At 43.0% G+C, this 25,627-nt stretch overlaps 1 protein-coding gene across 1 annotated transcript; it reads right to left on the reverse strand.

Annotated features, from left to right (window-relative positions):
• Positions 1-203: 203 nt before the first annotated feature.
• LOC120913894 (ficolin-1-A-like) lies at positions 204-25,627 on the reverse strand. Its single transcript, XM_040324228.1, has 10 exons — positions 25,441-25,627; positions 21,127-21,240; positions 19,804-19,848; positions 19,390-19,443; positions 14,769-14,804; positions 10,555-10,578; positions 7,266-7,390; positions 7,045-7,174; positions 4,329-4,463; positions 204-665 (listed from the first exon to the last, which is right to left on the reverse strand). The coding sequence occupies exons 1-10, from the start codon at positions 25,517-25,519 to the stop codon at positions 403-405; spliced, it is 1,005 nt and encodes a 334-aa protein (XP_040180162.1). The 5' UTR covers positions 25,520-25,627; the 3' UTR covers positions 204-402.

A 25,627-nucleotide genomic window follows, 5' to 3' on the forward strand; every position in this document is an offset into this window, starting at 1 on the left:
AATAAAAATCGCAGAGGTGATCAAATACCACCAAAAGAAAGCTCTATTTGTGGGAACAAAATTATAAAAAATGTGTTTGGGTACAGTGTAGCATGCCCGCGCAATTGTCATTCAAATTGCGACAGCGCTTAAAGCTGAAAATTGGCTTGGGCAGGAAGGTGTATAAGTGCCTGGTATTGAAGTGGTTAAATAAAGAGCAGCAATTGGTTGAGAATCATTTAATCATTTTATTACAAATACATCATTAAACAATTTGCAAAAACCATGACAGTTTGCCTTGCAAAGCATGGTTGGGCTTCTACCTAGTGGGTAGCTGTAAGTGGCCAGTTTGTTCAGCTTTAAAATCTAAATGGCTCACCAGACCATGGAAAGGGGAAATGTTACTCTACAGAAAAACAAAATCTACCACTCTTCTTCCTCCACTGGGCGAAACTTAATCTCCGAGAACTTGAGCGAGTACTGGATGCCTCTGAACTTGGCCCAGGCAATCCCCCCTTTTTCCGTATGCTCCCCTTTAAGATAAAGACCATTCAGAGAGGAGTCAAAACAGGCTTTGTGCCACCAGGGAGCAGTATAAAAAACAGCACAGTTGACCCTGTGGCTGCCATCACCGTCCTTATCTTTGGTAGAAAACTTTTGGTTTTTGTGGTAAGAGAGAGAGTCACCTAAGGAAGTAACAAATAAGTTGTTATTATAGTATTTAGAGTAGGGAAGGGTTAAATCCTATGTCATATATTTTTTTGGGGAGAATCCACCTCACTTTGAGACCCAGAGATCAAGATGAGAGGGCATCTTTTTAGTGGGAGGAAACCAGTAACAGAAAAAACATACTTTAACAATTTTCCCATGCTATGTGCCTTTAAGCCTAGGTTCACACTGCTGCGAATTCAAAATTTTGCGGCCGCGATTTTGCCGCGATTTGCCGCGATTTCGGCCGCAATTTAATGTAAATCGCGGCCCGAAATCGCAAAAAGTAGTACAGGAACTACTTTTTGAAATCGCAGATGCAGCGTCGCACTGATTAGGACAGTGCCATTGCCGACAATTGCCGCCGATTTGAGATGCGATTTGACATGTCAAATCGCATCTCAAATCGTTCCAAATCGTACCCAGTGTGAACCAGGGCAAAATCTGAGACCAATCAACAGCCCATCTGTGTAATCCACATCGAAAGATCTTCTGCAGCTATCCCTGGGCTCATCATGCACAGGAGAATGCATTAAACACGAAAACAATAAAGAAAAAAACTGGGAAACTCATGATCTTGCACAATTAATCTCATATTTGCCAGTAGAAGGCTTGGTTCAAACTAGCCTGCCTCAAAAGTCATGTGACTTTCAGTGCAATTTTGGAATACGACTTTGATGTGACTTTTTACACTCTGTGTCATTGAAGTCGTATCAAAGTTGGACCAACGTAGTGTAGGAACCTTTTATAAAGTTGGACAGACTTGTGTAGTATCAGTTAAGACAGCTCTCATGGGGGAAACATTGAATTTCACATGTCATCTGACTTGGGGTCTCACAAGTCAGATCCTATATCGCATCATTGTGAAACACAGCCTAATAACACAGCCTCATAACACAGCCTCATAGCAGGGGAGGATGAACGCTGACACCACACCCAGTGGTGCAGGAAAAAAGACAGCTTCAGTTGGAACCTTTAATTCGCAATGCTGACAGGTTAAGGAAAGAGGAGACACACTCCTGCACTTTGGACTGTGCCCAAACCTGAGCCCACAGCATACAGACTTGTCCAACAACAATTCCTCTGACAGGGGACAAAAGTTACACAGGCAACATGTTACAGGGGTGGGTCACCCTTTCTTATGTCTGGGTTCCCAATTTATGGCAGTGTTGTGGGATGCGCTGGCAATCTTGAGAAAGGGAGACCCCCCCCCCCCCCCGAAACACGTTGGACAAGTCTGTATGCTGTGGGCTCCGGCGTGAAGCACAGCAGTGAGTGATGGAGTTGACCGCCTTATATTATAGACTGTTCTGCATGTGAGGATTCCAACTGAAGCATACGTTTTCCCTGCACCACTGACGATGTCAGCTTTCATCCACTCCCCCCACTATGAGACTGTGTAGAATGTGCATCCTTTCTACTGACAAATGTGAGTGCAATCTGATTTGGCTTTCTTCAATTCAATAAAGTGATTAGCTCGCTGCATAGACTCATCCCCTTCATCCCGAAAGAAGACACAGCAGTAGTAGTTTGAACACTAATCAATTCCAGACTCGACTACGCAAATTCCTTCTACCTAGGACTACCGAAATACCAGATTGCTCGTCTACAAGTCGTCCAGAACACTGCAGCCAGACTGGTAACGGGTAAAAAAACGTGGGAACCAATCTTCCCGGTCATGAGGACCCTCCACTGGCTAGCCGTAAAGGATCGGGTGACATTCAAGACCCTCTACCTCACCCACAAATGCACGCAAGGAAACACGCCGCAATACTTATGTGAGAAAATAAAACACTAAACCCCAAATCGGCCCTCCGATCAACTAATCGGAAACCTCCTCCACATCCCCAAATCTCACTACAAAACAAAAGGAGAACGAAGATTCGCTGTCCAAGGACCACAGTTATGGAACGCTCTACCTTCAGACATTCGGATGGAGGAAAACTAACGGGCCTTCAGAAAAAAACGTAAGACCTATCTATTCTGAAGCATGGCTGGACGACCACATTGGATACAGTGCCTTGAGGCGATTTTGTTTTTGTAGCGCTATACAAGTTACTCACTCATTAATTGAGCATGATCATGTCCCTCTTTCTTTACCTTCTATTTACCTTATATTGACTGATTACACTGCGGGTATGCTGTTTTTTTTTTTTTTTTTCGTACATACCTCGTTATCGGCGTTTCATCCCTCGGCTTCCGGGTATGATTCTTGCTGGACCTAGTTGATTGATGTTCCTCCGACCGGCGCATACTGCGCGTCACGGCTTTCCGACAGAAGCCGAACGTCATTGCGCAGGCGCCGTATAGAGTCGGCTTTATACGGCACCTGCGCAGCGACGTTCGGCTTCTTTCGGAAAGTCGTGATGTCACGTATGCGTCGGTCGGAGGAACGTCAATCAACTAGGAACGCCCAGCCCCACAAGAATCATACCCGGAAGCCGAGGGATGAAACAGCGATATCGAGGTATGTACGGAAAAAAAAAACAGCCTACCCGCAGTGTAACCAGTCTTCTGAATGTATTGTTAGAATTTTTTTTTAGGGGGAACCTCCACTTTAACTTTTTGTTTAGGGCCAGTTCAAAACCAGATGCAGTTCTGTTTAGTTCCGTGTGCTCTTTTTCTGCACAAAATGCATGCACAGTGTTTTCCATGTGATCCAATGGCTCTAGTTCACACCATTTAGTCAGTTTCCAGTCAGTTTCTGGTGCAGAAACTGACTGGAAACTGACTGCATGGTGTGAACTAGAGCCATTGGATCACATGGAAAACACTGTGGGGTAGATCCACGTACCTCAGCGCATTAATACGCTGGGCGCATCGTATCTAAGATACACTACGCCGCCGTCATTTTTTTCAAATTCTGAAAGAATTTGCGCCGTAAGTTACGGCGGCGTAGTGTATCTTTGGCAGGGTAATGGCGCGGAGTTTAAATGGATGTAATGGGGGCGTGTTTTATGTTAATACGTCGTGACCCTACGTAAACAGCGTTTTTTTTAAACTGCGCATGCGCCGTCAGTGGGGGCATCCCAGTGCGCATTCTCGAAATTAACCCGGAACAAGCCAATGCTCACGTCGGTGACATCATTCTACGCAAATCCCTATTCGCGAACGACTTTCGCAAACGACGTAAAAAAATCAAAATTGTACGCGGGAACGACGGCCATACTTAACATTGAGTACACCTCATCACAGCAGCTTTAACTATACGCCAACGACGTAAACAAAATGCGCTGGCTGGTCGTACGTTCGTGGATCGCCGTAAATAGCTCATTTGCATACTCAATGCGGAATTCGACGGAAACGCCACCTAGCGGCCGCCGAAATATTTCAGCCTAGCCGAGATGCCGTCGTATCTTGTTTTGAGGATACAAAACAAAGATACGACGCGCAAAATTTGAAATTACACGGCGTATCAATAGATACGCCGGCGTAATTTCTTTGTGGATCTGCCCCTTTGCATGCATTTTGTGCAGAAAAAAAGCGCACGGAACTGAACAGAACTGCGTCTGGTATGAACTAGCAATTACATTTCTTCAGCTGCTTCCTGGTTTCTGCCCTAGACCAAAATGATGTCATACATTCTATGAGTCACAAAGTATTGAGGCATGTTTTTTTTTTGTCTCATGAAAAATAGTTACCTGCAGTACCTCCGGTGTACTCGCTCAGATAGAGGGTGTACTGTTCTGACTCCCCTCCGAGCGAGAATCCTTCATAGGTGGCATATGTGTTATTGTTGTCAAAATCTCCAAGATCTATACGGAGCTGGAATTTACCTGTAAGAACCAACATCTGTAAAACGATCTTCTTTCTTTAGTTTTCTCTCTCATTATCATTCTCAATGGCTCATCATTGTTCGCTCTCATTCTCGTATTATCATTCTTTCTCTCTCATTATCATTCTCAATGGCTCATCATTGTTCGCTCTCATTCTCGTATTATCATTCTTTCTCTCTCATTATCATTCTCAATGGCTCATCATTGTTCGCTCTCATTCTCGTATTATCATTCTTTCTCTATCATTATCATTCTCAATGGCTCATCATTGTTCTCTCTCATTCTCACTCTCTTATTATCATTGATTCTCTCTCATTCTTATTCTCTCTCATTCTCTCTCTCTCCAGTGGCAGCTGGTGCTCAAAATCTTTGGGGGGCACAAACAAACTAAAAACATCAAACGCAGCCACTGTGCCCATCAAACACAGCCACTGTGCCCATAAATTGCCGCCACTGTGCCATTGAACGCAGGTACTGTAACCATCAATTGTTGCCAGTGTGCCCCATCAATTGCTGCCAGTGTGGGCTCATCAATTACTGCCAGTGTGCCCCATGAACTGCCGCCAGTGTGCTGCCAGTTTGCCCCATTATATGCTGCCAGTTTCCTCCATCAAATGCCGCCAGTGTGTTGCCAGTTTGCCCCATCAAATGCTGCCAGTTTGCCCCATCAAATTACACCAGTGTGCTGACAGTTTGCCCCATCAAATGCTGCCAGTGTGCTGCCAGTTTGTCCCATCAAATGCCGCCAGTGTGCTGCCAGTTTGTCCCATCAAATGCCACCAGTGTGCTGCCAGTTTGCCCCATCAAATGCTGCCAGTGTGCTGCCAGTTTTTCCCATCAAATGCTGCCAGTGTGCTGCCAGTTTGCCCCATCAAATACTGCCAGTGTGCTCCCCCCCCATTGCCCGGCACTTACCTGTCTCGGGTCATGGCACCGTCCTTCGAGTCCTCGATGTATTCTCCTGTCCTTTTCCATCTTCTGCTATGACACAGTGATGCTGTGATTGGACGCCTGATAGGCATCCAATTACAGCGCCTGTCGCTTCAGCCAATCAGGTGACAGGTAACCAGACCCGATGCACCTGATTGGCTGAGAGATGGGTCAGTGTTAGGGAAGCAATGTATTTGCTTCCTTAACACACCACTGAGTAATCACCAAAATGCACAGCAGTGCGCCCACTGCTTACCATTTTGGAAGCCTATTAGAGCCCACAGGCTCTAATCAGGAAGCCTATTAGAGCCAATGGCTCTAATCAAGCACTTCCAAAACACACCGCCGCTGTAATTCATATGAATAGGGGGCGGCAGCGGCGACAATAGATAGATTCATGCAATGCATGTATCTATCTATTGGTGATAGAGCAGTGTAGGAGAGAGGGGGCCGCGGTCCTGTGCCCTCTATGGACGCACCGCCACTGTCTCTCTCGATATCATTCTTTCTCTCATTCTTTCTCTCATTCGCATTCTTTCTCTTTCATTATCGTTCTCTCTCATTCTTTCTCTCATTATCATATTCTCTCTCATTCTGTCTTCCTCGATTCAACTTAAACATTCAAATAAGCTTTGTTGGCAAGACCAAATGTATTTTAGCATTGCCAAAGTAAGTTGACTCCTTTTCTCCTAGTAGAATTTTAAGTTTCCTCCTTTCTTCAATAGAATTAAAGTCCAGGATGAGAAAGGAGAGTCTCGAAGTGAGTGTTCCACACTGATGAGTACTTGGGGCACTGTAGCAGGAAGTGGTCCTCATCTTTCTGGCACCCCTGGTCACATTGAGACCACAGTTTACTTGTGTCATTCACCAGCCCCTTTATTTTCTGAATGAGTACAATGAGGGATCAGTACTGTGTCCATTCATAACTGAAGCATAGTAAACTGTGTTTTTGAAAGAATGGGAAGCTGCTTAGCGCAGAGCTGTTTAGACCCCTGATATTTCACCCAAAAAAATGTTTATACAAAAGAAATAAAAAAAAAAAAAAAAACTGCCCTACTGATACCGTTTACTGCTCTACTGACATTGTCCATGTTTTAATACATCTTAAAATGTTTGTTTACAATAATTTATAATAGTGTGTGTGTATGTAAACTTTAGGGTGCCATCCTATAGCAATAAGCTGCGCACACCTATGGCTCAGGGTCTGTCTGCCTTTGGGGTTCTGTAGCCCCTCCAGTTATGAGGCCAGTTTGTAGTCTCTCTGCAGTAAACTGGTAAAACTGTTTCTTGGAGTTTGTTTTTTAATTTCTCCATTCTTCAACATATTTTTATTTGGAGTCGTTCATTATATTTTTTATTTGAGATTTTGTCAGGCTGAATTGTTGGGGGTTTGGGATAGACAAGACGCTGATGAGTTGTTTCAGGCCGCATGGCGTGGGCTGGTCCTTATTGGTCAGTAGGGTTTTATGGTGGTTCTCTCTCTCACGCACGATCGTTCCATCTCATTCTCTCTCTTTCATTATGGTTCTCTCTCATTCTCTCTCATTATCGTTCTCTTCCATCATCGCTCTCTCTCATTCTTTCATTATCGGTCTCTCTCATTCTCTCACTCATTATCATTCTTTTTATCTACCTATTTGCCGCAATTTACCATTAGCTGTTAAGGCGTGAATATTTTCATTTCCCAACCAGAATTCACTCCACTGATTTCCAAATCCTTTCTTATAGCTTTCAAAGTCACGGTAAAAGTCCACTGAACCATCCCACCGCCTCTGGAATACCTAAAAAAAATTGCATTGCTTATCTGTTACATTGTGTCAGTACACAAATACACATCTTGTTCCAGTTACATAATACTGTCCTATAACTTACAATCCATCCCCCACCATCTGTCTCCATATCACACATAACTCTCAGAGGACTTCCGTCTGGATATATGTAATACCACCCCGTAAGGGTCAGTCCTAAGTCCATCAGATCCTTACAGTTCCTCGGACCTGCAGAGCAGAGAGAGTTAACATCTTACAAATACATCCTTTAATTATTACATTTTATCAGTCCTGTCTTAGACCCCTTTCACACTGGGGTGCTTTTCACACATTTTAGCGCTAAAAATAGTGCCTGAAAAGTGCCTCTCATGCTTCCCCAGTGTGAAAGCCTCAGTGTGAAAGTGAGAGTGCTTTCACATTGGGGCGGTGCGCTTGCAGGACGGGAAAAAAAGTCCTGCAAGCAGCATCCTTAGGGCAGTGCGGGAGAGGTGTATACACCACTCCCAAAACGGCCTACCCACTGAATTGAATAGGCAGCATTGTCAAAGCGCCTCCAAAGCGATTCGTCAGCCGCAACATGGGCGCTTTTAACCATTTTTTCGGCCGCTAGCGGGGGTTAAAAGCACCCTGCTAGCGGCTAAAAATCACTGCCATAACAGCGGTAAAGCGCCGCTTATACTAGCACAGCTTTACCACTAATGCCGGCACTGCCCTAGTGTGAAAGTACCCTTAAAGCGGTATTAAACCCAAAACCAAAAATTGCAGTTTATTAATCATCAGATGTGGTGGCTGCATTTATCTTCTTTTTTAGGCTTCTCCCCCTGTGTTTTTACCTGGTGGTCTGGTGAAGCAGCGCATTAAAACACACCGCTCCTTCACCGCTCCAAAGATGCGGCTAGCAGGACTTTGCAACAGTCCTTCTAGCGCACCGCTTCAGTGTGAAAGCCTTTGGCCCCGTACACACGAGAGGATCTATCCGCTGGAATTTATCCGCGGACCGGTTTCAGCGGATAGATCCCCTGGTGTGTACGATTCAGCGGATATTTATCCGCGGATATTTTTCGGGGCGATGGATTTCCAGCGGATCAAAATTTCTTAACTTGCTAAGAAATCGATCCGCTGGAATCCAGTCCAACGGATTGATCCGCTGGTCTGTACAGACTCACCGGATCAATCCGTCCGAATCCATCCCTCGCATGCGTCGTAATGATTCGACGCACGCATGGAAGTCCTTATATCACAGCGTCGCGCACGTCGCCGCGTCATCATCGCGGCGACGGCGCGACACGTCACCGCGGATGGAATTCCGCGCGGATTTTGATCTCATGGTTAGTACAACCATGAGATCAAAATCCGCCAGAGGATTTATCCGCGGAAACTGACCTCCGGACCGTTTCCGCGGATCGATCCTCTCGTGTGTACTAGGCCTTTGGGCTTTCACACTGAAGACTGCAGGGCAGGATTTTTTCAGGCATTATTTAGGTGCTATTTTTAGCGCTAAAACACCTGAAAAACACCTTGGTGTGAAAGGGATCTTACAGGCCAGATCACTAGAAAAAAATAGAAGAAAGAAAGCCTACAATAGAAAACTGATTCAGCCAACACATCTAAGAATTGGTAAGCTCAGGGGTCATTTATGATATATAAGGAGAAAATTTAATTTAAAACCTCTTTTGTCATTTATTTGTTCATTTCAGCGTAATCGGCCAATTTAAAAAAATAGTGCCATCACCAGTAGTATCTAAATAGTTTCTACACAAAGTTTATCTTCGCAATACATTTTTCCATTGTTACCACTGAAATTTTCCTGCTTTCAAAGTGGCATATTTTTTTTACCTTTATTTGCCCCTTTTTAAAGCAATATTTTTACAAATATATTTTTTACAAAGATTTTATACAAAGAATTTAATATTTGTGATATTTTTGGCATAATGTTTGATTTTTCCAGAGCATAGATCTAGGAGTTTTTGGATTAGTGACTATGGTGCCCAAAAGAAGTGCAAATAAAATCACCTCTCTTTAACCTATTCCTAACACAATCTACCTGAGCCCTACTCTTAAAACCCCACTTGACCCATATTACCTCTTAACCTCTCCCCCCAACATTATGTGAATAGCCAAAACGTTTTCTTTTTGGTTTTGGATAGAGTAAGGTGTACAACCCCCTGTCAGTTTATTTTTTCTTGTCTCCAGTTGGGGAGATTTATCTTGATTTTCCTAAGGTGCAGAAGGTGAAAAAAGTGAAAGAAAATCTCTCCAAAGAGAGAGAGGTGAAGTCCCTCTAGGACAGTTGTTACCAGAACAACCATTGGAGGTAGCCATTGAACGATTTGCCTTCAACTATTGTTCTAGTGAAAACTGTTAAAACTTTGGAATGACAATAATTTTCTATCATGGCTAGTCATGGCAATAACAACCCTTAACCTAACTTAAATATACCCCTTAACATATTCCTAAAATGGCTCTAACACAGCAGCTTTGTGCCCCACTTGTGCAGGCATTGTGTGCAGGGCTCTGAATGGTACATGTACAGTAAATATCTAGTCAAATCCATATCTGCAGTGTCCCAGTCCTGCCAATGATAGCAAACCGCGGCTGCTGGAGGTGCTCACAGGGCTGGAGGAGAAGTTCCGGGACTCCTATGGGTATAAGGCGAAAGTGATGTCAGCTTGGGGGCAGACCACCGGACATCTCCTCCAGCCCTAGGAGCACCTCCAGCAGCCGTGGTTTGCTATCATCTGTGGGACAGGGACACTGCAGATATATATTTCACTAGATATTTACTTTTTATATTTACTGAGTTGTTAAATATAGCCTATTGCTGCACTACATGATGCTTCTCTTCCTTTACACACACAGGAGCGGTGAGGGAAATCACATGCGATTTAGACAGAAATCTCACTGCATTCCTGTTCAAATAAAAAATGATTCTTTGCACCCATTCATTTTGTATGACACCAATCGAACTGCAAAGTATCAGTTTGGGAACCCATGAAAATTCTTGGTATCCGCATCAATACCAGTATCGATGTTGGTGCATCCCTAGAATTTACCCATGTCACCAAGAATGAAAAGAATTGAAATTCCAAAATTTACAGTTGTTACCAGAAAAGTGTGCTTCAGTACTTACTTATACTACCATAAATAGGATTTTTGATTGCATGTGTTTGGATAAATAAAGTGAGCCAACTTTATATTATTTATAAGGCTGAGTGAAGAAACACTTAGGTCTCCACTCCTTTAGTAAGTAAACTGCTGTTTAATATGTTGCCAGTTTATAACTAAAGGACAACAATACATATTTCTGCTCTACATGCCGTGTTAGTTGTGTGATCTCCAAGGCTGAGCATACAAATATTTCATCTTTTTTTTTTTCAATTTTTTTTTCTTACCATCAGCGGGATCTCCTGTTTCACCTATAAGAGTTATTAAGAAAAAAGAGTTTTAATTGTGTGCAAGCAGTTCTTCAAATAATGCTAAATTTAAATTTTAGATGTCATTCACCAAGTCAAATTGCCACATTGCAAAGCAAAGGCAATACAAAAAATCCTGCACCTGAAGCGATTCTATCCTTATATTAAAAAAATGCTCCCTGTTAAGAAACAAGTTAATATTTACCTGTCATGCTGCTGTTTTTATGTTGTAATGCTGTATTGAATGAAAAATGCTTTCCATCCAATACACTTCCAGATGTGTTGGATGCCTTGTTCCCCTTTGCACACTGTGGTTCCCTCCGTTGACCCCTACATCACTGGCCTCTACATCATTACTGTGTCCTGTTCTGACATAGGGACTGACAGACGGAACTACAGCGTGGAAAGGGACACTGAGCATTGGACACACCCAGATATTTATTGTATATAAAAGATTTTTCCGCAAGCATAGAGGTATGACAACGAAGATCAGCATCATAGGGGGGTATTTATTAAACCTTTTCTTTACAAGTAGCATTTATATATATATATATATATATATATATATATATATATATATATATATATATATATATATATATATATTTTTTTTTTTTTTTTAATCTGGGAAAAATGAAACTTTGAAGGGAATATACTACTCTTCTATATCTTCTTTCTTTATGAATCATGTGCCAGATTTTTCCCACATTTTTCACATACAGTGGGGAAAACTGTTATTTGATCCCCTGCAGATATGGAAGTTTGCCCACTCACAAGGAAACAAAGGATCTATAATTTTTATTATAAAAAAACACATGATACAAATGTTATAAATTGAGTTGCAGTTCAGTGAGTAAAAAAAGTATTTGATTCCCAAGCAAAACATGACTTAGTACTTAGGAGAAAGCCTTGTTGGCAAGCACAGAGCTTAGACGTTTCTTGTAGTTAGTGACCAGGTCTGCACACATCTCAGGAGGGATTTTGGTCCACTTTGATCCACCACAGATCTTCTCTAAATCCTTAAGGTTTCTTGGCTGTCGCTTCGCAACTCAAAGTTTCAGCTCCCTCCTTAAATTTTCTATAGAATTAAGGTCTGGAGACTGACTAGGCCACTCCATTAGGTAGATTCAGGTAGGGGCGCGCTAATTTGCGGCGGCGTAGCCTAGCGTGTTTACACTACGCCGCCTTAAGTAATTGAGGCAAGTACATGATTCACAAAGTACTTGCCTCCTTACTTAGGATGGCGTAGTGTAAACGCGGCGGGCGTAAGGGCGCCTAATTCAAATGGGTTGGGGGGGCGTGTTTAATGGTAATGGGGCTTGACCTCACGTTTTTTACATTTTTTTTGTCACTGCGCATGCGCCGGGCGACTACATTTCCCAGTGTGCATTGCGGTTACGTACGCCGCACGGGCCTATTGATTTTGATGTGGACGTAAACGACGTAAATCCCGATTTGCGGACGACTTAAGCAAACGACGTAAAAATTTCGAATTTCGCGGCGGGAACGGCGGCCATACTTGACATTACTATTCCACTAGAGCCTAGCTCTAACTTTACGCGGCCTATCTCTTACGTAAACGGCGTAAAAGTACTGCGTCGGCCTGGCGTACGTTCGTGAATCAGCGTATCCCCTCATTTACATATTCTACGCCGACCGCAATAGAAGCGCCACCTAGCGGCCATCCAAAATATTGCAATCTAAGATAGGACGGCGCAAGCCGTCGTATCTTAGATATGTTTAAGCGTATCTCTGTTTGAGCATACGCTTAAACTTAGGTCGGCGTAGATTCTGAGTTAGGTCGGCTTATCTACTGATAAGCCGGCCTAACTCTTTGTGAATCTACCTACATGACCTTAATGACTTTAAGGGGGTTGTAAAGTTAAAAATATTTTCCACTTAAACTGACGTCTGACAGGTGCTAATAAAGAAAAAAAACGAATGATTGTCATTATAAATCCTTATATACCTGTTAAAATAGAGCTTGTTTCTCATCCTCCGTCATTCCTGAATCTTTATTGCCACTCATTTCGTGGTTTGTGGTGCGCGTGCATAATAGCTACGTCACAGCCTAATGGGAACTACACTTCCCATTAGGCTTAGCGGCATCACGCATGCACAGAGCCTTTAATCGCCGAACGAGTAAAGTTCTCATGGACACACGCCGCCACACTCCGCCCCTAGTATACACCCATTCCCGCCTACACACATTCATGTCTGCCCAGTCTACACACATTCCCGCCTCCCCAGCAGACTAAGCCACATTGTAGAGATGCCCACTTATGCCCTGCCTGTGAATTGTAGACAGTCTTCACGCAGCTCACGCAGAGCTGTAGTCATAGGGAGGGGGCAAGCACGTTCAGCTTTCCTCCATGCAAAACGGCTCAGGTGCTGGTGGAAAGCAATATGAGGAGAGACAGGAAATTACTTTTTGAAAGCTGGATTACTCACATTTGGAGCACAAATGGAAGGACGAGGTAAGTGACACTGTGATGCACTAGCTTACACCAATGAATTTAGGCAATAAAAAACAAACCTTTAGTGTCCCTTTAATGTGCTTTTTCCTGAGTCACTCCTTTGTTGCCTTGGTGGTATGTTTTGGGTCATTGTCTTTCTAAAAGACACATCCATGACCCGTCTTTAGTGTGACTGACTCAGAAAAGGATTGAGAGAATGTGCTGTGGTCAGATGGAACCAAAATTTTGCTCTTTGGCATTAACTAAACTCGCCGTGTTTGAAGGAAGAAAAATGTTGAATATGACCCTAAGAACACCAGTCAAGCACAATAGGGAAACATGATTCTTTGGGGCTGTTTCTCAACTAAAGGTACAGGCAAACTTTGCCGCATTGAGGGGCCAATGAACAGGTCATTATTGTAAAAATCTTGGATGAGAACCTTCTTCCCTCAGCCAATACACTGAAGATGTTTTGTAGATGGGTCTTCCAACATGACAATGACCAAAAACATACCGCCAAGGCCACAAAGGAGTGGCTCAAGAAGAAGCACATTAAGGTCATCGAGTGGCCTAGTCAGTCTCCAGACCTTGATCCTCTAGAAAAATATATGGAGGGAGCTGAAACTACAGCCACGAATCCCTAAAGTGGAAGTAAACCCTCACAAATACCCAGTGAAGTAAACAGCCTCAGATGATACACAGGGATTAAACAAATACTCCTACATAAGTTTTACTTGCATATCTGCTGTCTTCATCTTGCTATTATCTTTAGAATTCTTACATTGTGTTAGAGAAGGCTTGGATTACACTAGGGATGGCTGATTGGAGACAAGGCACCCCCTCCACATTGCTTTCAGAGCTGTCTTGTGAGAACACAAGTTCTCTGCTAATCTATTTATAGCAACCTCCAACGGAAACAGCAGGAAGCAATAGGAGATTTCTTTAAAGTGGGGAGATATCCCAACACTTAGGCTGGCTTCACACTGGGGTGAACTCAAACATTGCATGTGATTCACACAGAATGCCTGTGCACATCACATGCAATGTCTGTGCAGTATGAATTCTGCCATACAGTTTGTAGGGCTGAAATCACATCACATTTGGACCAAAATGGCGCAGGACCCTTTTTTTTGTCCGCACCGGAATGGAAACGCATGGGTGCTCAGACCCATGCTAGCCGATTCCATCCAATTTCACAATTCACACTACCTTCTGTGAACCATTTTGGGGATGTCATTAACTTTATATTGACACCCGCAGAGGTGTGAACTGCCTGGGAGTCAGATACGATGTGGGAACCCGCACAGGAATCACTGTGGCATCGCACCAGTGTGAACCCAGCCTTAGAAAGTTGGCATAAGAGCAGATATTTCTCATTGGAAGATTTCCTCCTTACCTCCCATTACCGTGACAACTTAAAAAATGTGGACTTCCCATCACTTTTTGCACTGGAGACAACAGTCATCAAAACAAGAGGGGTGAATCTGCAGCGGCAGAGGCAGCAACCAAAACTGAAACAGAAAACTGCTCTAGCTTTGTTCAGGGGGCCCGGTCTAGCCTTTACTTGCTTTATCCAAACAAAAAAAAAACAGCATTTTTCATGTACAAAACCGTTTAGCTGTGACAATCTGACCACAGATATGAACAGAAATTCTGACATATGCATGGGCAAGAACAGGAGCAGGGTTCCACTTATACTGATCCCAAACAAATTGTATGTGATAAACAGCTTATCACCTTTTTCTCCTTGTGGTCCGTCATAGCCTGTTTCTCCTGTTGGAAGGGGAAAATAAAAACAAAAAATTATTGGCATAAAATATATTTATTCTATATAGTCACAACGAAACTCAGAATAAAGGCGTATTTAATATTGGAATACAAAGTACAACAACTTCTTACAACCAATCAAGTTGTAGTTGGCCATTGTGAAATGAAAAAAAAAAAAACACATTTGAATGATTGCATTAACTTAACAGTCACCGTACTTTGCATTGCCTTGTGGGTATTTTAACATGTATTTTCCCAGCCAAATTGGGGTTTGAATTTGTAACATGCTCTCATTTACACAGCATATCTTAAAAAATATATATTACAAAATTGCTTACAGTTTTTGGTGATCTGTTCTGGAAATTCAAGCTCTGTAAAATCCTACTAGTTTTCCTTTTTTTGAAAGGGGTGGACAGCTGTGTTTGCCATAATTAACCCTGTCTGTACTGTGCAGGCAGATCAGTTGTAAACTAAATTTGAACCCTGTCTACAACAGGTACAACATCTCTACGCCTGTCTCACCTCACAAGTCAAAACCCCATTTGCCGCGTCACCCACCTTTGCGATTGCTAATGACAAGCGCTAGGGCTGCCTGCTCTCTCCCTTGCTATTTACATTATGTGTGGAGCCCCTGGCGGCGACTATTCAGGCCATTCATGATATCTCGGTAAGGGGAAATTAATTCAAAATATCGCTATTTGCGGATGACATCATCCTCACTCTGACCCAACCTAGGATCTCCCTTCCCAACATTTGATGCCGAATTAGATCGCTATGGGGCGCTCTCTGGGCACAAAACAAATGCGTCAATGTCTACAGCCCTTCCAATTAACTACTAGCCGACCAGCCACCGTCATTATACGGCGGCAGGTCGGCTCTCCTGGGCGAGAGCCCGTAGCTATACGTCCGCTCTTCGAGCGGCCACTAGGGGCGCGTGTGCGCCGCCGGAGGCGCGCGCGCCCCCCGCTCGCCCCCGACTCCCGTGCGTGTGCCCGGCGGGCTCGATCGCCGCCGGGCACCCGCGATTGCTCGTTACAGAGCGGGGACCGGGAGCTGTGTGTGTAAACACACAGCTCTCGGTCCTGTCAGCAGGGGAAATGCTGATCTTCTGTTCATACAATGTATGAACAGAGGATCAGTGTTTCCCCTAGTGAGTCCACCCCCCCCCCCCACAGTAAGATAACACACAGGGACATACTTAACCCCTTCCCTGCCCCCTAGTGTTAACCCCTTCACTGCCAGTGGCATTTTTATAGTAATCCAATGCATTTTTATAGCACTGATCGCTATAAAAATGCCAATGGTCCCAAAAATGTGTCAAAAGTGTCCGAAGTGTCCGCCATAATGTCGCAGTACCGAAAAAAATCGCTGATCGCCGCCATTACTAGTAAAAAAAATATATTAATAAAAATGCCATAAAAATACCCCCTATTTTGTAAACGCTATAACTTTTGCGCAAACCAATCAATAAACGCTTATTGCGATTTTTTTTACGAAAAATATGTAGAAGAATACGTATCGGCCTAAACTGTGAAAAAAAAATGTTTTTTTATATATTTTTGGGGGATATTTTTTACAGCAAAAAGTAAAAAATATAATTTTTTTTCAAATTGTCGCTCTATTTTTGTTTATAGCGCAAAAAATAAAAACCGCAGAGGTGATCAAATACCACCAAAAGAAAGCTCTGTTTGTGGGAAAAAAAGGACGCCAATTTTGTTTGGGAGCCACGTCGCACGACCGCGCAATTGTCAGTTAAAGCGGCGCAGTCCCGAATCGCAAAAAGTGCTCTGGTCTTTGACCAGCAATATGGTCCGGGGGTTAAGTGGTTAATATTCTGGAGGACGAGGTCCACCACCTGCAATCAGGTTTTACTTACAAATGGGAACGTACTTTCCTTAAATATCTGGGGTTTAATCTTACCCCGTCTTTTAGCACCCTATATCAAGCCAATTTCCCCCCTCTATACCCGTCAATTAGGGAGCTTCTCCAAAAATGGAAAACCCATCATATCTCCCTCCTGGGACGGATCACGTCCGTTAAAATGGTCATCCTCCCTAAGCTCCTTTATATGTTTCAGACGTTGCCCATCCCTGTTTCATACGCCCATTTACGTAGACTCCAGAGCGACACGCTGCATTATGTCTGGAACTATAAAAAACACAGGATACCTTGCTCTGTCATGACGGCCTCACGCAGGGATGGGGGTCTGGCATTTCCCAACTTTGTTAGGTACTACCAAGCGGCCAAGCTACGCGCAATAGTCTCATGGTTCCCCCATAGGTCCTACAATAAATGGACTGAGATAGAAAAAATTTGACTAGCCCCTGTACACCCAAACAGCCTCCTCTGGGGGTCGAATGCGGAGGTGGACCCTGGCCGATTACTAGGTTCAATGTCCCAGCGTGGGCTCTGGTGTAAGCTGTCCTGTGACAGCCAGCTCAGGTCTGAATGCTCACTGATGAACTCCTTTCTTTGCAATCCTAAAATACCGGATAGTCTGACCCACCAGATGTCCTGGCCCTGGGCCTCACGGAACCTGTTCCATTTTGGTCACCTGGTGGACCCCAGATCCTGTAAACTGCTGTCATTCTCGGAGCTCCAAACAAAACATAAATTGCCACGACGGGTGTTCTACAGTTATCTACAGATCAGGCATTTTGCCCAAACCATTTTCCCCACCCTCTCCATTTGAACGTATTATTTTGGAGGGGATCTGTCGCAGAGGACTCATCTCTGATATATACCAGATTCTAAACACATACACCATACCAGTATGAGGAAAACATGCTTACATGTGGGAGAGCTGGGAGAGGAGCTTCCAGTGGAAGCCTGGCAGGCCATCTGGAGGCAGGCTGACAAAAGTTCACTATGTACTCTTTATAAGGAAAATGCGTACAAGATTCTCTTGTTTTGGTATCAGACCCCAGACATACTCCATAAAATCTATCCCTCCACCTCTGACCGATGCTGGCACTGCCAATGAGACAGAGGCTCTCTCTTCCACATCTACTGGTCCTTTCCTCTCATAGCTCTGTTCTGGCAATATACACAACAACTACTAACCCGCCTCTTTGAGGTGCCGATACCCCTGACACCTACATTTTTCTTGTTAGGCCTTTCTCAGCCAAAACTTGCCAAACCATACAAGAAACTACTCAGGCATATTATAACGGCAGCCAGATACCTAATTGCCCTTAACTGGAAGAAATCCCCCCCCCCCCATCCCAAGAGGCCCTGGCATCTTGGGACGGATGTGGAATTATTGGAAAAAATTACGGCCAGAATACAGGATAGGCTGGACGAGTACAACGAGGTCTGGAAGAGGTGGCATCAGCGGGAGGACCCGCCATGAGCAGGCACGGAAGTCAATGCGGTAACCTAAAGTTACTTTCTGCTTTCTTCCTTCTCTTCTCTCCCCCCCTTTCTTTTATTTGTTCCTGGAAATGCAGACTATCTCTGCAAATGTATGCATGATATCAGTTTTACAATACTGTCTACTATGTTTAGTTTTGATGATACTATTACTGAAGGAGTTGGTCTATGGTTTTTTCTTTTATTGCATAATTTCTGCCAACAGCCTCCTAACACTGTCGCATACGTAACGCGTGTTATTATGTTTCTGCGGATATCTTTTCTGACTCCTTTTGTGTCTGTGTATATTTGTGAGACATTTTATAAATAAAAAATTGTTATTTGAAGAAAAGAAAAATGCTGCAGTGGAGGCATGCCTCTCACTCCAGTGTCATAGAAGGGGGCATGTGTCTAAAAGACAAATACTACCTTCCAGCCCAGCCCTCTTAACTAGAAGGAAAAAAACATGGGTTTATGGGTATAAGATTTACGCACAATCTCATGTTTTTCTCACACAGTTAAGAGGGAGAATGAGATCATATAATCATATATTTATATGCTATATTTTATAACATAATTTATTATTTATCTATTTACTGTTGGAAGTTGGTTGGAAGTTATAACATCAAACTTCAGTAGTTTGTCCATTAAGCCACTTGCTTGAGTACAGTATTTGAAAATATAATAAATTACAATTATTTGTATATTACTTACTTATGGTAATTAACCCCTTGCCACCCAGGCCAATTCTGACACTTCTCTCCTACATGTAAAAGTCATATTTTTTTGCAAGAAAATTACTCAGAACCCCCAAACATTATATATATTGTTTTTAGCAGACAACGTAGGAAATAAAATGGTAGTCATTGCAACTTTTTATGTCACACTGTATTTGCCCAGCAATTTTTCAAACACGTTTTTTTTTTTGAACGAAACTATTTCATGAATAAAAAACAAACAAAAAAAAAAACACAAAAGCTAGCCTGATTTTTTTGTATAACATGAAAGATGATGTTACGCTGAGTAAATAGATACCTAACGTGATGCTTTAAAATTCCACACACTTGTGGAATGGTGCCAAACTTCAATACTTAAAAAATCTCCATAGGCGACGCTGTAACATTTTTACAGGTTACATGTTTAGAGTTACGGAGGAGAACTAGAATTATTGCTCTCGCTCTAACGATCGCAGTATCTGCCTCTGATACTAGCCAGTGCCTCACCAGTCCCTGCAACGTACCAATAGTCCCAGGACGTCCAAAATCTCCAAGAGATCCAATTTCCCCCACATCTCCTGCAGAAATAGAAGAATTGTTGAAGGTATGAAAAGCATTTAGAGACATTTCTCGTACAAACAAATACATCTATTTGCATTTAGCAGACATCACTGACCAAACAAAATTTTTATTGCTTTCCTTTTAGTAGTGGTCACTGTAATAGTACAGTGCAGTCAGTGTAACAATCTTCAACCACTGCCACCATGTCAATGTACCTGTTGGATTTTCCTATTAAATACAATAACTAAGTAGAATGCCACAGGGCAAATGAGCTTCACCTGCAACTACAACCAGAGTCAGGAGCCCTTTTAGGGGCAATACAATGGGTGAAAGTTGAGGGGCTTCTTTATTGTGGCAAAGCATGTATTTTCACTTACCTTGTTCACCTGTTATTCCTATGCTCCCAGTCAACCCAGGAAGTCCTTTAAATAGAAAAAGTATGTCATTTGTTTGCTTTAGGTCTAGTTATTTTTAAGAAACCCTGTCGCCAACTTTCAATTTTGTGAATTGAACCCATTGCATCTGTAGAAGATAATAAACACTTACAGGATTCCCCATTGTTTTATTATTTTTGGCTTTATTTATGTTGTTCTAGGCAAAGTAAATATAGCAGGGATCTGATCTTTCTGGAAATATTCCTGTTAGCTCATAGCTCTCCTGAATGCTTGCTCCTACCATTAGCCACAACTCTGTCAAATGATAGCAGCCTGTGAACTTCACAAGGTTCACAAGGTAAAGGACAGCAGCTGCACCCTTCCTTGTCATTGTATGCAGCTCCCTGGACTGCAGCAGCAGTCACATCTAATATAGGAAACCAGATGTGCCCTATTACAAATGACAACAAAACGCAAAATCTGCTTTCCTTATCAGAAGGGACTAGCCAAGTGACAACTGGGCTGCTTTTTTCTGCTATAGAGCTATAGAACTGCTCTGAATATCTGTGCGATCTGAGCAGTAATATTCTTATTTTGTTTAGAAGATACTATCATCTGTTAAGGTACTGAAGCTTATAGCTTTACAACCATAGGTGTGCACAGCCTATTGCATTAGGGTATGCACCCCAGAGCTCAAACACACATACCTTTCTTTGCAGCCTGAGTAAATGAATGGGAAGTGCACTGTGCTGAGCAGCTTTTTCCTCTTCATTCACAAACTGAAGCATAACAAACACCGTTTACTATGCTTCAGTTATGAATGAACACAGCAAGTGTGTTCACTGTGTTCAGTTAGAAAAGTAAGGTGCTGGTAAATTTCATATTTACTAGCCCCTTCTCCGACTCTCTATACTGAAACATTCCCTGCAGCAGCTGGGGAAAAAGGAGAGGAGGGAAGCCAGCAGCACTGCAGAGCAGGGGGCGAACATGGGGGAAGCCTGGGCAGTAAGGGGAATTGGCACCACACATAGGGGTTAGGGTGCACCCAGGCTCACCTGACACACCCTTCTACGTCAGCCTATGTATATAACTAACACTTATAGAGAAATGTTTTCTGTTGTGGAGCTAAAAGTCAATGGATAGATGGAATAGGCTACTTTTATCAATATAAATCTTGGGAAAAGCAATAAACATAGTATTTTTGCCACAGCTCTCCAGCACCAACCAAAAACTGAGATATCATATTATCAGAGCAGGCCCACCACAGGACCAAGGCCCGGAAGAAGTTATTACCACTAGCTCTAGTCTATAGTAATAAAACAGAACCTATTTCTCCTTGATCTCCAGGCTTCCCATCAGGTCCTTTAGGTCCTTCAGTCCCAGGACATCCACGGAGCAGATCCAAACTGTTTTTCCATCTCTCAGTGATTACATTTATATCTACAGGGGGCAACAAGATGGATAATATATTGTGACTATATATTTGTGGATGTGGCTTACGTCTTATCAATTCTATCGAAGAATATTACAGACTGTTTGTTTCTAGACAGAAATGATTAGCAACAAAATACCGTAAGTGAGATGTCAATCTAAATACAATTTTACAGGTCTCATATCCTTAATAGATGCATGCATTTTCCTTAGAAATCATATGCATATCTTTAGCTTTGTGATATATTAACATTTTGTTTCAAGTATGTGTAAACTGCAAATAGGTGACATTTAGCTTGCTAAAATCCTATGGGAGGTGGGCAGCGGGCGGGTTGTGGGCTCCTATGGGCGGCGGGCAGTGGCTCCTGTGTCCTCTTCCCATCTTCTGCATTATGGCGGGTTCTGTGGTGCGCTCATCCCTCCTCCTCCTAGGTGTCCAATAAGATTGCCTGTCCTTTCAGCCAATCGGGTGACGGGTCTCAAGACCCACTTCCTGATTGGTCGAGAGGAGGATCAGTGTGGCGATAGCGAATATTCATTCGCTATTGTCACACAACTGGGTGGGATTTGCGCCCCAAGCTCACCCATTTTTTAAGCCTATTAGAGCCTGTGACTCTAATCACGTGCTTTAAAAAAACAAGACCCGCCATTGGAATCCATGCGTCCGGCGTCCTATATGTCGATCAGGGGGCCGGATGCATGGACAGGGTGGGTGGCGCCCGGCACCCCTAATGGACGGGCCACCCCTAGTCACTTCTCAGAGTTGGTTGTCTGATGGGGACAAAAGTGGACCTTGCCTGTGTAATGTGTGACAGGGTGACAACACAGGAGAACAGTTGGGAGACAAGAGTTGTCATCCAATAATAAGAAGTGTCTTTACAAGGACCTTCATGGCAGAATCGTCAGGTATTACTTTAATAAAAGCTGCAAGTTTTAAAATATAAGAAATTACTTTTGTTACTTTTTACATTAAAGTGTATTTAAACTCATTTTGGTTGTGAAACATCACATTAAACAAATTATTCATATGTTGCAGCAATGCAATTATTACAAATCATTTTTAAACTTTTTTTCATTTTTTAGTTTGGATTTATGGTCTACATATCTCGTATCTATGTCTAGACACAGTGCAACACTTGAGATTTTAAGTTTGATTTTGAGTCAATTTCTCATTAAAAAAATATATTAGATGTTAGAATATGTTAGAATAGACCTGTTCAGAGTTTTCTACCCTAGAGGTGAATAGGTTTATTCATGGAGGTTTACTAGCTAGAAACTGAATTTAAAGATATATGAATTTGAAGGATTATTCATGATTATTATACTGACTTAATGTCAGTATATACTATGCTATAATGTCAGTATATACTATGCTATAATGTCAGTATATACTATGCAACTGTAATGGTGTGAATCCTTTTATACTTTTCTTAATGTCTTTATTTGTTATTTTATGTTCTAATAACTTAATAAAAAATGTAATGTTAAAAAAATATATACTGGTATATATATTAGATTAGATATTCATTTCTCTTTTGATTTGGTATATTATCATCTTCCAAAATCTCTATATGACTAAGCAATTGGCTGCAAATCTGAATTGCGCTGCTGTCTGTGGGTAGCCTTTTCCTCACCCTTGCATAAGAAAACCTCTTTCTGCAGGAGCAAAACTATAGCAAGTCATTGGCCCAGATTCAAGAAGCACTTGCGCCCGCGCAACCATAGTTGCGCGGCGCAAGTGCTTACTTGCTCCGGTGTAACGAGTGCTCCTGATTCAGGAACCTTGTTACACCGAATGCAGCCTAGGATGTGACAAACATAAGCCTCCTTATGCCTTCACATCCCAGGCTGCATTCTTGCGTTGGCCGCTAGGGGGCGCGGCCTTTGTGATCGGCGTATAGTATGCAAATTGCATACTACCACCGATTCACAAAAGTTGCGCGGGCCCTGCGTACGCAAGGTACGGAGTTTCCGTACGGCGCCTTTAGCATAAGGCTGCTCCTGCTAATAGCAGGCGCAGCCAATGCTAAAGTATAGCTGCGCCTCCCGCCCGTGAAATTTAAATTTCACGTCGTTTACGTAAGTGAACCGTGAATGGCGCTGGATGCCATTCACATTCACTTAGAAGCAAATGACGTACTTGCGACGTCATTTGCCGCAATGCACGTCGGGAAAGTTTCCCGACGGAGCATGCGCTGTTAGCTCGGCGCGGGAGCGTGCCTAATTTAAATGATTCCCGCCCCCGGCGGGATCATTTACATTAGGTGCCCTTACGCAGGGCTAATTAGCATAGCGCCCGCGCAATTTACGGAGCTACTGCTCCGTGAATCGCTGGGCAAATGGAAATATTTGCGTGGGCGCAGAGAAAAATCTTTGCTCTTTGCCCACGCAAATATTGCTCCATTCTACCTGAATTTGGGCCATTGTTTTTAGAGGGGAATTAAATTTAAAAAAGGAAATTAACACTGACAGGTAGGAGTTTTATGACAGAAGAGGTCATGTCTGTCAGCATTTGTGAACACTGAGCTGCGCATGCACAGCTCAGTGTACATTTACAGCAGGGCTCGACAAATCCCAGGCGCCAGGTCGTCATGGCGTCTAGAAATAGTGTTGGGCGCGTGGGCTGTGGGGTCTTGGCTGGGAAGATGTACATGGCCCGGGCCTCTTAGGCCTTCCAGACACAGAGTACTGTCCATCACTGTCATCATTTTGGAACGAGATTAGGCCTCGCCTAAAAACGTAGGACCGGCGCTCCACGGACTAGGCCGAAGCAGCAGCCTCGCCTAAAACATCCTGCCCGCAGCTCGCTGCGATCCTGGGAAAAGGCTGCGAGGCCTTTTCCCAGGATCGCGGCGGACTAGGCCGAAGCCATGGCCTTGACTAAAAACGGAGGACCCGGGCGGTGTCCATCAGAAAAAAAAACTTGATTTGAATCTTGAATAGTTTTTTTTTTTTTTAAATCGCAGATTTTTTGGGGGGCCAAAATCGCCCAGCTCTAGAGGTAATCCCTTGCTTGCCGGCATGTTGGGCACACACTGCACACAGCAAAAGTTTTTTTTATCAATTCAATGCAGAATTTATAAATCAGTTTTTTTATATTTTTTTTCCCTTTTTTGTTTTTTTGAATTGCTTTATCATATTCTATATTTTCCCATAGTAGGCTTGCTGAGCCTCGTAGTCCTTAAAACTTTTTATTGCATATTTCATTTTCCTTGTGCAGCATTGAAGTGGATACAGTCAATGTAATATGAGCCCTGCCGTGCGTATGAGAGTGTGGCGCGTAGCCCTCTGCATAAATTGTCCAATACTTGAAAAATACCTGAAATGCATCACCGCCCGCTCCTATGTGCAGCCTTCTTAACAAAGGACAATATATGAGGCAGAAGTTGAATCTGACAGATCCCCAGAGCTGGCTCATTGCAGAGTAAGGCTGCTTTCACACTGGGGCACTTTGCAGGCGCTTTGCAGCTGCTATAAAAGTGCCCCTGCCCATTGAAATCAATGGGGCAGCGCAGCCATGGTGCTTTGCGGGCGGTTTTAACCCTTTTTTGGCCGCTAGCGGGGGTTAAAAGCGTCCCGCTAGCGGCTGTAAATCGTGGCAAATGCGACGGTAAACTTTACCGCCAACGCCTGCGACGCCCCAGTGTGAAAGTACCCCAATACTAAAAAATAAATAAACTGGCTCCTAACTTTTTTAGCTGGCTCCTAGATTCAAACAAATTTTGTCAAACCCTGATTTACAGCATGGCTCTATGCTGTAATAATGTGACTTCCCTGCATGTGCGTGGTAGTGATGTCATTGTGCCCAGCCAATCAACTAGGAGAAGGTCGCAGCATCCATGACAGCAGTGCTAGAGGAGATAACTAGCCAGGTAAATCTGCCATAATGTGCCAATATGATGCACATACTAGAACATTATGGTTAATTGCTCCTGGGGCACAGTTTCATTTTATATATATATATATATATATATATATATATATATATATATATATATATATATATACACAGTATATGTTTTTTAAAGCAGAATTTATCCTCTGCAAAAATAAAAAATGAAACTGTGCCCCAGGAGCACATATATATATATATATATATATATATATATATATATATATATATATATATATATATAGAACTGTTATGCAACGCTGTACTAGCACACAAATCTGTGGCCATTAGTCATTAAAAATACAGGATTTACTGACCTGAGCAGGCTTCAACTGTCAGACAAAACGTGATAGTAATCCAGAGGACCCACAGTGTGATCTGGTGTGAACGCCTCATAACCCTGGCTGGCTGGGATCTAATTCTGAAATTTAAGTCATCCAGTAAATATAACCATGGACAGTCAATTCCTGCCCAGGAGTGCGATTGAGAGGTCACTGGCTCCTT

Source organism: Rana temporaria, chromosome 9 (genome assembly GCF_905171775.1).
Source record: "Rana temporaria chromosome 9, aRanTem1.1, whole genome shotgun sequence".
In the NCBI taxonomy this organism is placed as follows: Eukaryota; Metazoa; Chordata; class Amphibia; order Anura; family Ranidae; genus Rana; species Rana temporaria.